A 17,667-nucleotide genomic window follows, 5' to 3' on the forward strand; every position below is an offset into this window, starting at 1 on the left:
ACACTCATGAAGTACAAGGTAAATGTTCTAGCGTAGGCTAGGTTGGAATATATTCTTGTAGATAGCATTGGCCCACTTTCTACCCAAGGTAAGGGGTGCAGTGGGTAAAATTTACAATCTATAATTATTTAGATTACTGTATTTCTGTTCTGTTAGTTTTTTCATTTCACCAGATTAAGCAAATTTTCTTTTACACCAGTTCCATTATAAATGAATAGCTACTGAGGTATTGGTAGCCAATGAGGGACCAGTTATTATTGGCATTTGTTACTATAGGCCTTAATTACAATTATGATCAGAATCCTATGAGTATTATAATGAAATGAGGTAGATGTGTAAATTGGAAAATTTATATTTTTCACTACAATTTACAGGAAAATACTGACTTACAAGTTAACTATATTCAATATTACTACTAATTTTATGTTATTTAACTAGACCACTGAGCTTATTTATTTAGCTCTCACAAAATTTTTCCAAGGATCTGCCTTTATTAACAATGTTTAGATTTTATTTTTCAAATTAAAGCTTTTTAAAAGTTTCATAATTGGGTGAAATGACAAAGATGTAGCTTCTGATAAAATTTCTGCAACTGATTTGTTTCCAAAGCTTATAAATTTGCGGTTGATTTTATTTTGGGCGTTCTCCCCCAAAAAAGTTTAACTTAGTGTTATTCCACAATCTGTATGTATATGAGCTTGCTCATAAGGGCTTGTATTCATCAAATATCCACAGGGACTGGATCACATGAGCTAATCACCAAACTCCATTAAATTACTTGGGTTATGTCAATACTTTTGATATAAAAAAACTTTTTTAAAGTAATTTGCATTTTTCCTAGGTATACAAACCAGAGCATTCATAAAGGAGTAGCTCTTAGCACAAAATGGGATGGTCGCTGCACTTGGTAATAAGGTTGTTAACAGGTGATCAAGGGGGTGAGCAGAATACCCCTAATTGCTAGTTGTCTTTTCCTTCTGCCACAGAAAGGTCAGGTTTGTATACCTATGAAAAATACTATTTAAAAATTTGTTATCTATTCCTAGAGAAATACAAACCAATGCCTTTTTTTATAAAGGATATTTACTTTAGGTTGAAGGTCATCTATGATAACTGAATGACACTGAACCGTACCCGGAAATGTCATGCTACTGGTCGCATACACAAGCAGGGGATGCAATCTGGCATAAAGGATGATACAGTAGTAAGGTTCTGGCTGTGAGTGAGACTGCTTGAGAGTGGGTACTTGTGCACAAAAGAAATATTGGAGAACCATGAACTCCCTTGTGAGAGAATTTATGTTGAAGAGCAGCTAATTCTAGATACTCTAATACCAAGTAATGGATCCAGAAGTTGCCCTGCCCATGCCTAACCCAATGTTAAAAGGAAGATGCATTGCAGAAACTATGCTATGACTGGGTACCTGAAGTGAAGTTACCTGTGTCTTGCCCAAACCAGGTGATACTGGGCTTGGATGCTGTTCTGGAAAGGCAGGGAAGAGAGTCCAATCACTTTACATGCATACCCCCAGACTTGCACTAAGTGAACGTACTTGCGTGAGATACCTGTCTGTCCAAACAGTGGTGGGTGCCTAAACAACTTGTTGAGTGAAACCACAGATTCCAAGAAAGTTTCTAGGGACTTTTGGGTGATGTCCCTCTGGTAGAATGAGGAATGGGATGTCCATCTACACGAGACACCTGCCCTCATTGCTTGGTAAAACTGAAAAGTTCCATAAAAAGGCTAAGGAAGTTCCCATGTTCTGACTTTGAGGGTTCTCGCATGAGTAAGGTGAATGAGTTTCTCCCCAGAGGAGTCATAAGTTTGCTGGGAACCCCACAAAACCAGCATGGAAGGGTGTTTCTGGACACCACCTTCTTATGCTTCCCTGTACTAATGAAGAAGGTGCCAACACTCAAGACTAAAATCATATCTCCTTTCAGGTAGTATTTTGTGGCTCCCATCAGGTATAAGATAACTGGATAACAACCAAAAAATTCAGTGGGAGGGGTTGAAAGAAATCTTGAATCACTATCTGGAACTAAAAATTTCTGAGAGTCCCATCCATCCATAGACCAGACAAGATGTCAAGAAACTCCTTGACATCCTTCACAGACTAAAGGCTAGTCTCAGTTGAGACCTCACCAAAGGGCATGTATGATACCTGGGCTAGGCTGTGAAGGTTCACATCTAACCTGAGAGAGCAAAGTTACTAAGGAGGGGTTGGTTACAAGAATTGTTTAAAACCCCTCATGCATGAACAACTCCACCAAGGCAAGGAAACCTAAGGTCATGGACAACTGGCATAACGCCACCCGAGTATAAATAATGATAAACAAGATTTAGTTGGGCAAAATTTCACCAGAAGAAAGAGCTCTGAAAAGATATTCCTAATTACACTCAACATGAAGCGATGAACACGATGAATATAAATCATGGATTAATGTTGAATATGATCCTTGTAAGTTGTCTACGAAAATGCCAGTTTTGATTATTTTAGTCAAAGAAGTCACTGCTTGTTTCTGAACCTGATCTCTACACTTATAAAAGACATTACATGTGGAAAGAATAACAACAAAAACACAATACCTTCAATAGAGCTAATAACACAAGCTAATTATACATAAAAAGAATAAAGGTAATGAAATACTCATTAGTTATTCAAATACCATTCTAGAATGAATAGGATTTCTTCTGGCTAATAAAGTTTGGCAGAAAAGCACCAAAAGCGATATAGTTTCTTGTAGAGCTGGCACAATGGGTTTGTTTGAAAGTTAAAGCATGCTACTGCCTTAAAAGCTTGTGTTATTTATTATTTAATTATAAAGCTGGCAGCAACTTGTTGATAAAAGCCTATATAAACTGGTATACATGTAATTTTTTAGATGTAATACACTGGTTGGTAATCCCATAAGTTTCAAGGACATTTAAATCATGTTTAGATTACTTTACATGGGACAACTCGATAAGAAGAAAGTCAATGCAGGATGGTTTCTGACTTCTAAAAACTGGGAAAAAATGATTTCCCTGAGCATGTATGGCCTGAGTAATTATGACACAAGTTGTATTCATGTTCTGAAAAAACTTAATTACAGAAATGGTTTTATTCTTAAACTATCTAATTGTTCAGATAATTTTTTACTGTTCTTTGTCATTCAATATAAAGCTATAACATTTCAAAACAGTACTAGTGCCAAGACTAAATCAAAATGTCACTAAAATATAATTCAATTGTATTTCCCACACAATATTTTTTTTGTAAAAAAACATTAATCATCAGGATATTCCTCAATTAGGAAATCAGGATCATCTTGTGTTTCACTTTCAACTGATAACTCGTTATTTGGTTCAGAATTAGCAGTTACATTGCCTGGCATAAGTTTAGTGATTTCTTCATCTTCAACAATGTCAACATTAGCATCAAGTTCACCAAGTCTATCACTAAAATTCTTCATCTGATGTGAAGAGAAAAGACCTAATTCTCTGGTCTTTGTGAAGTTACCTGAAATGAAAAAGTGGACTACATTATACTTCTGAACTGATACTTGTAAAGTACTTAGATTTAAAACAGGTAATGAAACATGATCTATGGGTAAACCTGTTTACTGTATTCATTACCCTTTAATAATCAGGTGATTTTCTGGTCTGATCATTTACCACCTATATATATGGTGGGAGTCATTAATGAAATAGTTGGCCAAGTACTCTAATTACAAAAAGTAAACAAATAGTAAAATTACATTCAGGACTACTGTTTTTATCTAACTTCTAATGCCATTTAATAAGCATGGTTTAAGCAGCGTTCAATAATAGTATGAAAACCACTTATCAAGCACAAACCATCATTTTGCTCAAGCTTATTTCTTTAGCCAAGATCAAAAGTATGGATTCTGATCTGTTAATTAGCAACTAGCAATGTCTTGTGGGAAGTTGGTTTGTGAGACATCCCCTTCTCCAGCAAATTCACAAGTCACAGGTCATCAATTTATGCTAAGCATGATGAGTCACTTAATATTTGATACAGTATGGCAAGTAAACATGAGGAATTCTTTTAATAATCTGTACCTATGGAAATATATATAAAAAAACCAGTTTCATCTTGCAAATCATAAACTAAAAAGCCATTTTCACCTTAAACTTCAAAAGAAGATGGTAAAAAACAGGTTTTGATGTAGGAAGAACCTATTTTTGGTAGTCGCTGTTGAGTCCTCAAAGGAGTTACCCCCCATGGTGTGCCAGTGCTCCCATGGTCACTAGACTAGTATCAAAGATATATTTTTCTAGCCTGGTCTTGTAGCCAGGTATTGTGTCGTAATGAAAACACTATGACACGTGATAGAGTATAATGGACTCAAAGATAAGAGGGCATTTTCCCTTATCTTCAGCGAAGCTGAACCCAGTTTTTCCTACGTCAAAACTGCAAGAAGTGACTATTGCGCATGCGCGTCTGCCATCTTGTTTACGACCGGGCAGGCAGAAAGACCATCTCCATTACTCTCTGCTGGTCAATGTAAGATTATCCCTTGCCCAAATCCCATGCCTTTTGTCAGGGAAGTGGGAGGGTTTTGAGGACTCAACAGCGACTACCAAAAATAGGTTTTTCCTACGTCAAAACCTGTTTTTTGATAGCGCAGTCGCTGTCTCGTCCTCAAAGGAGCTTTACCAAAGAAATTGACAGGTGACAAAAGGCTTAAGCTCTTAAAATTTAAATTCCAAACAACCCAAAGAAAAAACATTTATGGTCCAAGGCCAAGCCACAAGTTTCAAGCCCCATTCCTTATTCTAAAAAAACCTTTTGGGGTTTTGGAAACAAGAAATGAGAAACTAAACAAGAACTTGCACTTTAAGGGTGAAGTTCTGTAGTGACTTACCTAAGTATGCTGGGTGTGGTTGTAGTCTTTTCGTATCTTTCCCAGCAATAGTCAGCATACTCACCCGTTAGGAAGACCCTGGTTTTCTGCTGTAGAGCCTATGGGGTCGGGACTAACCATTCCACCTACTGACATGCAGTGCAGACGAATTTGTTTGAGCTCATGGCAGTAATGTTTTAAGAACACTGTCTCTGATGCCCACCCTGTACTTTCAGAGACTTCTTCAAAGGAGACATTTCTGAAGAAGGCCAATGATGTACTTACTTTCCTTATGTCATGTGACCTGGGAAAGGAGTGTGGGTTTGCTTTTTTGATTAGGGACACTAAAATTATTCTTAGCCCTTGTAGAGAGAGTGGTTTATCCATGCTAGGGTGTAGGAAAATCGGGCCTTCTGGGATGTTTGCCGTGACCTCTAGGTAACCCTTAAGTGCTTGAACTGGGCATAATGTTTTGTCTGCTAAATTAAGTTTCCCTATAATAGGAAATTTCCTTTTTAAAGGATCCTCATTCTTGGCCAGGAATGATGGGCCTGGGGACAATAATAAATGATTATCAACAGTTTGTGTGATATATCGTCCCCGTCGAAGAGAGCCCAGTTCACTAATACGGGCCCCTGAAGCTAATGCAATTAGGAAGATCGCCTTTTGTAGTTTGTGAGTTGCGGTTGTATTGGATCCACTGAACTGAGGAGTAGATAGAAGTCCAAGTACCTTGTTCAGGGACCAAGTAATTGGGAGTCTTTCTGGAGCAGGTCTTTGTAGAGCAAAAGACCGTAGAAGGGAAGTAACGACTTCTATGCTGGAGTCAATCCCGAATCCATAAAGCAAGGGTTCTGATAATGCTGTCTTGTATGACATGATTGTTGTAACCGCAAGGCGTTTGTCTTCAAAAAGATATATCATAAAATTTAAAAGTGTTTCTATAGAAATTTCAACTGGGCTCTCAGTATGGATATAATCTAACCATATCTTCCATACGGACTGGTATTGTCGGATAGATGATGTCCATAATTTTTGCACTAGGTACCTAGCAATGTTGGGTGAGTAGTTTTCACGGTAGATAATGTTTAAAAAATCCACACGTGAAGGTCTCGGCTCAGAAAGGAGGATGCGTAAATAATTTTCCCTCCTACTTTCAGGGATAATACAGTGGACGACAGTGGAATTGATCTTTTCGCCCGCTGTTGAAGTGATAGGAACCAATGTCTGTTTGGCCAATTTGGGGCTATTAAGTAAGCTGTTCCTTTGAAGGTTAGGAGTTTGCTCAAAACCTTCGAAATCTGGGACAATGGCGGAAAAAGATATATCGTCTTCCAGTTGTTCCAGTCTTGTAGGAAGGCATCTCTTGCTATTGCTTGATTGTCCAGGTTCAGAGATACATATACTGGAAGTTTGTGGTTCTCGTATGTGGCGAACAGGTCCACTTCCGGTTGTGGAAGCATGCTGGCTATTGTTTGGAAAGAGTGGTTGTCCAACATCCACTCCGTTGAGGCTGTCGTTTTCCTCGATAGAGAGTGCTATTACATTGAGAGACCCTGTGAGGTGAATTGCAGACAGGTGCCACTTCTTTACTCGTGCCATCCGAAGAATGGCAAGCATTACCATGTTGAGAGGAGGTGAACGTGATCCCGATCTCTTGATGCAGGACACTGCAGTTGTGTTGTCTAGGACCAACAGAATGTGTGTCTCTTCTGGAGGTTTGAGTTCTTTGAGAGACAAAAAGGCAGCCATCAGTTCCAGGAAATTGATATGACATTTCCTCAGAGAAACTGACCATCTCCCTGCCACCTGGCGATCCTCCCAATGTCCTCCCCAACCTGTCAATGAGGCATCTGTGTGTATTGTCACTCTTACAGATGGAGGAGTCAGGGTGACCTGTTTCGCCAGAGATTCCTTCCGGGTCCAAGGCCAAAGTATCTCCCCGACTTTTTGATTCTTTTGGTGAGATCTGTCTCACAGGTTTTGTCTTGCATGTGACAGCCAAAATTTGTTCACGTTTTTCAATTGCAATCTGAGTATTGGTTCTATTATGGATGCAAATTGCAGTAGACCCATCATGCGTTCTAATTGCCGTCTTGAAACTCTGGGCTGGTCTAGGAACCTTTTGAGGTCTTTTCTTATCCTGCTCTGAGTTTTGATGGGGAGAGACAACAGGCCCTGAAGAGTATCCCAACGCAGTCCCAACCACTGAAAACGTCTGCTGGGTGTGAGACGGGATTTTTCCCAATTTATTAGGAAACCTTTTGACTGGAGTCTGTTGATCACGGCTCTTAAGTTTTTTAGGCATTCTTTTCTTGTGGCCCCCCAGATTAACCAGTCGTCTAGGTAAGATATTAGTTTTATTCTTTCCTTCCTGCGTTCCTGGACGACTACCGTTGCTAGTTTTGTAAAAATTCTTGGGGCAATGGTTAGTCCAAAGGGCATGACTTTGAACCTGTAAGTCTCTTTCCCTATCCGGAACCCTAGGAAGAGGCAAAAGGGAGCGGCAATAGGGACGTGCCAGTATGCATCTTTCAGATCTATAGAAACTGTTCAACTCCTTTTTGGAATGACTGAACGTACTTGGGCAACGGTAGTCATCCAAAACTTTTGGCAAAGAATGTACTTGTTCAATGTTGATAGGTCGAGGATCACTCTTTTTTCGGAGGAATCCTTTTTGGGAACACTGAAGAGACGTGCCTGGTGGCGAATATACGTATGTTTCTCTATGGCACCTTTTAATAGGGCCTTCTGCACGTAATCTTCTAGAGAGGGGTTTGATGCTTGAAAGAACCCCTTTAAAGGCGGGGGAGGGTGGGACCATTTCCACCCCAGTCCGTTGAGAACAATACTGTGTCCCCAAGAAAAAGACTTCCATTCTTTGTGGTGTCTTTGGAGTTGACCCCCGACCAAACAATTCCTATTGATATCCCCCTCTTCCTCTACCTTTTCCTTTGATGGGCATTCCAGGCGTTGCTTTTCCTTTTCCTATGTACGTTGGTTTTTGGACCTTATGAAAAGGATGTCCTTGCTTATGTGGCTGTTGCTGTACTTTTGAAGGAGGTTGTCCTTTCTGGCTACTTACCTGTTTGTGAGGAAAAGATTTGGAGGTGATTGCAGGCTTATATGATTTTTGATCAAAACGAGCCTTTTTTGAGTTGGGTAAAGGGAAATTCCGGGTGTTTTGTTTCCCAATTTCTCCTTTTCCCAGAAGAGCATACACTGTAACAATTTTGTTGTCGTGCTTGCTCGTTGACTTGTGTTACCACAGCATCCTCAAACAGGTCCCTACAGAAGGGATTAGACTGTAATAAGGCTGTTACATTAGGAAGTGACTTGTTGGAGACCTCCAATGTTTCCATTCGCGCTTTTAAGTGCCAGTCTAAAAAGTCGTAGAGTGCTTCCCATAGGGTTCTCATAAGACTTTTAGCCACAGCAGCAAAATATGTCCTGGTGTCCTCTGGAAGCCTTTTAGTGGCAGCTTCTAGCAAGGTGGAAGAGGTCAAGATACTGAGGAGAATATTCCTAGCACGGAATTCTGATGAAGCTGTCTAATCTGAGATTCTTCTCATAGGAGTCCCAAATTGTTGAGTAGCAACATCCAAGGGGAGCTTTTTCCTTTCGAAAGGGAGCTGAAGTGTTGCCCACTCCTTGGTGGAATTTTTCGAAACCGGGAGGACTGTGACAAATGGTTTTAGTTCTGCCAATGGCTTCCGTTTTCTAGTTACTACATAATTCTGGAAGTTTGTCTTCACATGATTAATTATTTTAAAGGTGAAGGGACAGAAGGCTGGAGGTACTTGGTGAGCTAGTTGAGTTTTATTCATGATGGGAGTATAGATCCACCTACCGCTGATCTGGTAAAGGGCATCATCAACAGCTTTTGATGCTGTGTTACCACATAAGAGAACTGTTTCCTTTTGAGGTTTCTCCATGTCCGGTAATGGTGGAATCAGGCGCCATTCCGTATTAGGGAATGATGCCCTGTCTCTAAACTCCACATGTACGACTTCAATCATGGTTTTTCTCTCGTTAATGAGATACTTACCATCAGGAGAGAAAATACACATTGAAGCGTCTCGCCAAGGGTTGTTAGGATCATCATCAGGGGAGAATGTTGGAGCCCCTGTTGTGTTCTGACCTGAAGCTTTATCATTAGCCCTGGATCTTGTTTGGTCAGTTTGTTTCCACTCTCCCTTTTCGATTGCAGGATGCAAGATTTTTACACTTTGGAGTGTACATCACTGACTTTATTTCTTTAATTTCCTGTTTGGAATCATGCAAAATGCCCATTATGTACTGCCGTTCTGTGGCAAGGGCATCTTTGATGTTGCTCATAATTTCCTTATGGAACTGGTCAAATACTGCAAACTGTGTATCCCTTTTGGGGGAGCTTGCATATTCTGACTGAGCATCTGCAGCCGAAGTGTGACTGCCTGTAGCCCAGGGAGTAGAAGTCCTGGGTGAGTTACTATACCCCTCTGAATATGTAGTCATTTCACTTGGGGTTAACTGAATCCTTGTATCCCTTTTGGGGGAAGGATCCTGATCAGCTTCTGAAATATGCATGGGGGACTGAATTCCTTCTGGAAAGTTTCTGCCCTGGTAAGCTGAAGGTAGTGTCCCTGGACCTTCTGGGTTCAGCAAGGACATTTCGGTAGCAATATCAATTTCATCTAAGTGATGATCACCTCCAAGAGGAACTTCCTCCATTTTCTCCGCAGGGTTTGCCTGGAAGGTCCTGGGGACTGATGTTATTGGGTTTTGGCCCGAATATGGATCCTCTGAGAACGGGTTAAGTATATGCTGCCGGAGATCTGCCGGAAAGATATAATCTCCCCCTTCCTCTCCCTTGCTGAACCCTAGGACCCATCGAGACAGCCTGAAACGAGCTGTTTCATCCTTGAAACTTGCTGCCAAGAGCACACTGCAAACTTCGCACACATCTGGCGACCAGGCAAATCTGTCCTGATTTTTGCAAGGACTATGCTCGTGGCAGGTGGAATGGGCTGTACCCACTGGCAAAAAGCGAACCGAGCAATTTGCTACGGAACACTTGAACTGAGGGTCCTGCATAGTGGTGGCCCTGTAGTGAAAGAACCAAGTTGTTATTAGAAACTAATTTAGAATAAATTGTTTTTTGAAAGAACAGACACTTTGTAAAAAACCTTGTGCCATTAATATATTACATCTTACAGGTTAATTTGGTTACCATGCGTAAATGTAATACGCTACAAAATATGCGAGTTAACAAACTGTTGTAGATTTTAGGTTGACTGCCAGCATATAGGGCTGCATTACTTAAGCTGTTAGTCCTTTTGCAATGGCTTATGTGAAATTTTAATTCCTGTCATGCCATAAGGACTATTCTATAAACTAATCTGTTTAACAGCTAAACCAAGCTACTATTTTTAAAGGCTTAGTTTAATAGTTCTAGTATAATCTACTTTAATCTAAGAATAGATCTCTTAGAAGATTCTCGCTTAATCTATTCTAGGTCGTTTCTTATTCTAGGTTTAATTAAGAACCTAAGGATATAAGCTTTACCAAAATATTAATTTTCTTATTGGTTTTTTGTTTCATGCAGCTGAGACTACATTCCTGTCTGATACTCAGCCACGCTGTTTCTAAATTAACAATCGGAACGTTCCCTTGAGGGGTTTCCACTAAATCTGGTTTGGCTATTGTCTGTTCAAGTTTATATCACCTGTAAGGATATAGGCTTCAGAAGATCATACTAATGTTATTGACCCTAGAATACTGTTTATATGCACTACTGGGCTTATTCTTTCTTAGCCTAGTTAGGGTATTAGCTAATCCAGACTTTTATAGATGACAAATATATAGGCTATATAAACTTAGCAATTTGCTAATAAGTAAGCACAGTTAGGCTACTATGTTTGTCTACCCCAGGTTGACAACTTCCTTGATTGTATCCAATCCTAGGTTATTTGGTCTATGATATCATATAGTAGGCCAATAATGTAAACTCTTATAGTCAGGTTATCACTTACTCTAATCTAGGATACTGCCTAATCTGGGCTAATTATTTCACAAGGGTATGGTTACATAAAACACAAATGCCTTAGTATGTAGCCTTGAGGCTAGGCTACTATCTCATCTTGCATAGGTTACTATTTTCATCTAGTTCTAGATTATCATCTAGTAGATTACTACCTAGTAGTGACTGTCCAATAATGGGGTGTTTTTGTAAGTTTAACTTAAACTAATATAGCTACTGCCTAGTCCTAGATTATATGGATCATACGCAAGTTCCGAGGTTATACAGACAGGAAAATGTTTAGTTTCCTGTTTACCGAATTCTAGGATCCTTGGTGTAAACTGGACTGTTGCCTAGTTCCGTAAAAGAATATGTTTTAAAAGATTCTTACTTACCTTAAATTGGGTTACTCTCTACCCCAGATTATTTAAATCACCTTTACGATAAGTAATCCTAGGAATAGGCTATGGACAACATCTACTACATTAACATTATTCTGACTGAATTTGTTAGGCTACCATCTCTGTAGGCTACCGCCTAGGCTATTGTGGACACCGTTATCTGAAAGGATTATCTAAATTAATACTAAATTGTGGAACATTTCTTTGGTTACACATTATAAACTGAATGATCAAAACATCAAATTTTTAAAGCTTTCGCAACTAACAGAGATCATGAGAAGGCACCGGCCATGTGCTCTGAAGACACCGACCATGTGCTCCAAAAACAAAGTTCAGTTTTCGGGATTCCATACACAAAAAACATTTGTTCCACAGTTAAAACTAACAATTTTTAGAACTCGAGTTTAAAAATAAGCACTTAACTTTCGTGTTTGGATGTTTCCATAATACTTGCTGCTTTACACTCTTGAAAACAGTAAGGAGCACTGCGGGTTAAGCGTATCACTTGCGCTAGAAGAGGGTAATGGAGATGGTCTTTTTGCCTGCCTGGTCGTAAACAAGATGGCAGACACGCATGCGCAACAGTCACTTCTTGCAGTTTTGACGTAGGAAAAACTGGGTTCAGCTTCGCTGAAGATAAGGGAAAATGCCCTCTTATCTTTGAGTCCATTATACTCTATCACGTGTCATAGTGTTTTCATTACGACACAATACCCGGCTACAAGACCAGGCTAGAAAAATATTTCTTTGATACTAGTCTAGTCACCATGGGAGCACTGGCACACCGTGGGGGGTAACTCCTTTGAGGACGAGACAGCGACTACGCTATCAAAAATAGCTACTATGACAGGATCATATACAGATATTCCTATTAGTGATAATATAAACCACTCAAATCCATTATTATCAATAGAACAGGTCTTGACGTAGGAAAAGCTATTTTTGGTAGCTGCTGTGAGTCCTCAAAGGAGTTACAATTTCATGGTCCCCCCAGGGCTCCATAAGAAAGACCAACCAATCTCAAAGAATTCTCTTATAGTTGGTCTTGGCCAGAACAGTGCTAGTTGGCGAAGTGATAGAATATAAAGGACTCAGGACAGGAGGGCTCTATCTCCTGTCCACTCAATGACTACCTCGGTTTTCCCTTCATCCTAGTCGCACAGATGTGACAACAGCATGTATGTTGGCTATCTTCCTTGTTACACACCAGGTCTGTGCAGGATAAATATTCACAACAGTCCCATGACTTTCTGTCAGGGAAAGTGGGTGGGTTTGACGACTCACAGCGGCTATCAAAAATAGGTTTTTCTTATGTCACAACCTATTTTTGATAGCATAGTCGCTGACTGTCCTCAAAGGAGCTTACGAAAGAAATTGACAGGTGATTAGATGGCTTAGCTTCTAATAAATAAATCCTGACAACCCAGGTAAATTTTTGGTCCAGTGTATAGTCATAGGTTATTAACAGTTTTCTTTATTCTGGATACCCAGTAGAGTTTGGGAATAAAGAACTGGAAACACATGAACCTACTTATGTATTCCCTTGTGGTTTAATGGTGACATACCAAATTATGTCAGGTCTGGCTGTGGGATTATTGTGCCTTCCCCAGTTCCAGAATACTGTCTCTGATAACCACTCTGTACTTAGACTTTTTGAAGGAAATATTTCCGAAGAAAGGTAACGATGCACTCACCTTTTGGATGTAATGTGACTTAGGAAAGGAGTGAGGGCCTGCATTTTTAATAAAGGAAGCTAAAATAATTCTCAGCCCATGTGGAGAGTGGTTTGTTTGTGCTAGGGTGTACGAAAAATAGGACTATCTGGAATGTTTGCTGTTACATCTAGGTAAACCTTGAGTGCTTGAACAGGCCCTTATCAGAAAATAGGATTTTCCCTTTAAAAGGTCCTCATTCTCGGTCAGGAATGATAGGCCAGGAGACAACAGTAAATGAGTGTATGAGTGATGAAACAATATCCCTGTCTAAGACAGCCCAGTACAATAATCTGAGCTCCTGATGCCAAAGCAGTCAAGAAGACTGCCTTTTGGAGCATATGAGTTGTTGTATTTGGCCCACTGAACTGAGGGAATGACAGAAGTCTCAGAACCTTATTCAGGGACCAAGGAATGGGAAACCTTACAGAAGCTGGCCTTTGCAATGCAAAAGACTGGAGAAGGGAATTATGATCTATACTGTATTAGAATCAGTTCCAAAACCCTACCTGATAATGTTCGGACCTGGTTTTTCAGGCGGAACTATTCTGTGGAGCTGGACCACGGATTCCAGGGGGGCCTGGTTCTAGGAATAGGACTCTCGGCTTTCTGTCCGGTTAGCCCATATTGTGATTAGGATGGGGATGACTGTATTATTACAATACACTCAATCCTAGCAAGCGGGTTTTGCTTACACTTGGGCCATACTAATCATGATGTGCCATCCCCCTTTTGGGGTAGGGTAGGGACGCGGACATTTGGGAGTCAGTTCCCACTTGTGCCATTAGTGGAACATCCAACTTCATAAAAAGCCAATGATATCTTTTCAAGATTTATTAATTTTTTTTTTTATATATATCTTTTATGCAAAGTAGTCTTGAGGATATTAGTACCCCTGGACCCCATGATGGTAAAATTCTGGCACAGTCGATGACTAATGGAACGTCACTCCCGAATCTCCTTAACATAGATAGAAATGCTACAACGGAACATCCTGTTCCAAGTAAAATATCAATCACTAAAGACTCGAAGAGTCTAGAAAGTCAAAAAGAAAAACAAACAAATAATAACAAATTGGTAAACTCCAGTATTGTAACACTGGAACCATACATTAAGGACAATAACTCTAAAATAGAAACAAGTAATCCCCCTAAAACCCCATCAACACAAGACAGCTCATCACCGATGAATGTGAAAAATTAAAAGAAATAACTATCGACTAAATCCAACACTAGTTCATTTTGAACATATTTTTGGACCAGACAATTGGTCCAGATTTTTAATATTAAAAGCAGAAAAACAGATCTCACCAGCCATTTTAGAGAACAGATTATTAAATATACACCCCACACAAGACATGGAATGTAGGTATATCAAAAACAATGAATGGCTAATACAAACAACAACCAAAGCCCAATCAACAACTTTTCTACAAATAACCAATATAAATGAAATAAAAGTAACAGTAACCAGCCATGAAACACTTAATTATACACAAGGCACAGTAATGCTCCCAGACAATGATGAAAAAGAGCTACCATCAAAACAAATCTTAATTGACTCCCTTAAACTAAGATACAATAACATACATGACTTGGAATTATATGCTGTCCCAAGTAGAAGGGATGCAAATAAACATATTAAAATAGTCAAAATAAAATTTACAAACCGGGAACTTCCACGAAAAATAAAAATTCTGGGACTGAATAGAGAGGTTCGCCCCTTTGTCCCTAAACCTCTCCAATGCTCTAACTGTCAAAAATATGGCCATTCAACCAAAAGATGTAGAAATAACGCTATATGCGCCGTATGTTCTGAAAACCACACAACAAATTGGAAATGCAAAACCTTCAAATGTGTAAATTGCAAATTAAATCATCATGCTAAATCTAAAGACTGTATATTTTATCAATATTATACAGAATTACAAATGTTAATGGACAGAACTGGTATGCCCGTTAACTAAGCCAAACTCGAACTGAAGGTGAGAGGAATCAATGACCCAGCAAAACTCCATTCATATTCAAATATTGTAACAACTCATAATAAACATAAAGAATCTCAACACAGAATAGATGTGACACACCTCTCCCCTCTACTATTCATAAAAGCCCAAGAGTACAGTTGCAACAGGCCTCCCAGTAGTAACAAGCGAAGTTAATCGTTCAGAAACGAATTCCAATGATATGGAAAAATCAACAGACGTTAATAATCCAGATCTGGAAACTCATAATGCATTAACATCATCCACAGAAAACTTAATTGACAAAAATAACCATAATAAAAAAAGGAAAGTAATTGATAGAACTCCCCCTAAGGGAAAAAACCTAACATTCCATTCATAGATCGATCTAGCAAAATCCCAGTCTCACCCATTAATCAGAAACAGATTACATTAACTGCATCACAAGTGGAAATCCATAGTGTTCCACAATCTAAGACAAATATAAATAACGATTCCCCAAATATGGATAAATCAACTAACTCTTCTGCACTCTCATCACCGAAATCAATGCAGAAACTTTCAGTTAAACATCCCACTGAAGAACCAAAAACCCATAAAATTAATCAAATTACAACCACATCAAATCAACCCTCAACAAGACCAAAGAATAGTAATAATAATAAACCTAAAAATTCAAATCAAAATTTTGTACCATCACATCGGAGATCCAGTATGCCTATACCAGAAATTCCTCACAAAAATATTACAACATCCAGTAATGGGAGCATAGATGGGACCCAGAGATTAGAACCATTCCTTCAACACTGGAACATGATTTATCTTGCTGGATGTCAAGAGTGTTTTATCATTACGCATAATCGTTTACCTAACAAAAATGAAAATATAACCCGAAATTTCATAAATAACTTTACTAGGTTCCGAAAATGCCCTTTAACATTCCATCAAGATGGCGAACTATGCTCAGAATCCTTAAAACTAAAGAAAAACATGATCAAAACTCAAATAGATTTCTAATAAGGAAATATGAAGAAGAACCGATCAATGCATCAAATATTCAGCAATCAAACCTAGCTGCAAAGAAACCACAAAGCAACACAAACTCCCTAAAAATGTTACGGGATGTAGCTAAATCATCAATTAACTTACAAAATCTAACGCCAATCCTCCCAAACAATGACCAATAAAATAATTCAGTGGAACATGAATGGATTTTCTACTCGGCTTCGGCTAGGTGAAATCCAGAGAATACTAAAGGAACATAAACCTGTTTGCATATGTCTACAGCATATTGGTACAACTCCTAAGGACTTTAGAAACTATAAATTAGCTTGCCACTCACCAATAGTGGATGGCAAGCTAGGAACAGCTATATATGTTCATAACGATTCAACTTATGAACCCCTAAATATTACATCACTGTCATATCAAATAACTGCAATCAAATTGCATATGCCAGACAATCAAATTATCTCTATAATAAATCTATATAATCAGCCAAATTTTAACTCAAACTTTAGTGATTTAGCACAAATAGTAAATAATGTAAATGGCCCCCTACTAATAGTAGGCGACTTTAATGCCCATAACCCATTGTGGGACAGCGCACATGCTAGTAACTTGGCCGGCTCAAACATTGAGAATTGCATAAATGTTCAGAATTTACATTGCCTGAATGAAAGTGATTCACCAACGCACTTCTCAAAAACTCATTTAACCACCTCCTCAATAGATATTTCATTATGCTCACTGGAATTAGTTGAGAAACTGGAATGGAATGTCCTAGACGACTCATATACTAGTGATCACTTTCCAATTGTTTTGAATTATTTGAACAACCAAAAACAATCATTTCCCATAAAATATAATTTACTGAAAGCTGACTGGGATAAATACAATTTACAAACTAGAAATATCTCTCCCTTCCCATTAAATCAAAACAATAATGTCACAAATGATTTCTTTTCCAGTTTTGTAATCAGTGCTGCAGATAAATGCATCCCCAAAACTTCTTCAACCCCTAATATATCCCCCGTTCCATGGTGGTCTAATAATTTATCTCTCTTAAATCGAACCAAACACACACTGGCACGTAATTTGAGTAGACTAAAGTCCAGATTAAACACCCTTAATAAAGGTCCATGTAATATAAACAAACTAAACAAGATAATAGTTATAACTATTGATCACATTAAACCACTTTTCAATAAATATAATGCAAAATTTCGAAAAACAATAATATTCGAAAAAGCTCAGTCGTGGAAAAATTATATATCGGAATTGTCACCAAATACTTCAATTAAGGAAAATATGGCACAAAATCCGTAAAATCAATGGTAAACATGTAAGACCACCTAGAAGCCCAATACTATATAATGGCAAACTAAATCATAACCTACAAGATATTTCAAATATATTAGCCAAACATATAGAAGATATTAGTGCTTATTCTAATTTAGATGAACACTTCAAAAGAATTAGAACACAAAAAATAAATCATACACTTAATTTTGAAACTGATGATGATTATAACCAAGAATTCAATATGAACGAACTTAATTTTGCCCTAAAATCATGTCGATCATCAGCTCCGGGGCATGATATGATTTCTTTTGAAATGATCCAGAATTTAGCCACACTAGCTAAAGAATTCTTATTAAAATTATATAATAGCATATGGCTAACGCATGTCTTCCCAACTAAATGGAGACATGCAATAATCATACCCATCAGTAAACCA

The 17,667-nt window shown here is 38.5% G+C and overlaps 1 protein-coding gene across 1 annotated transcript in view; it reads right to left on the reverse strand.

Annotated features, from left to right (window-relative positions):
- Positions 1-332: 332 nt before the first annotated feature.
- Positions 333-17,667, reverse strand: part of Rad17 (Rad17 checkpoint clamp loader component) — a 237,028-nt gene continuing 219,693 nt past the window's right edge. The window contains 1 exon segment of the mRNA XM_067098243.1: positions 333-3,502. Within this exon segment, the coding sequence (XP_066954344.1) occupies positions 3,270-3,502 (233 nt within the window). The 3' untranslated portion in view covers positions 333-3,269.

The sequence above is a fragment of the Macrobrachium rosenbergii genome, chromosome 54, assembly GCF_040412425.1.
Source record: "Macrobrachium rosenbergii isolate ZJJX-2024 chromosome 54, ASM4041242v1, whole genome shotgun sequence".
Classification (NCBI taxonomy): domain Eukaryota; kingdom Metazoa; phylum Arthropoda; class Malacostraca; order Decapoda; family Palaemonidae; genus Macrobrachium; species Macrobrachium rosenbergii.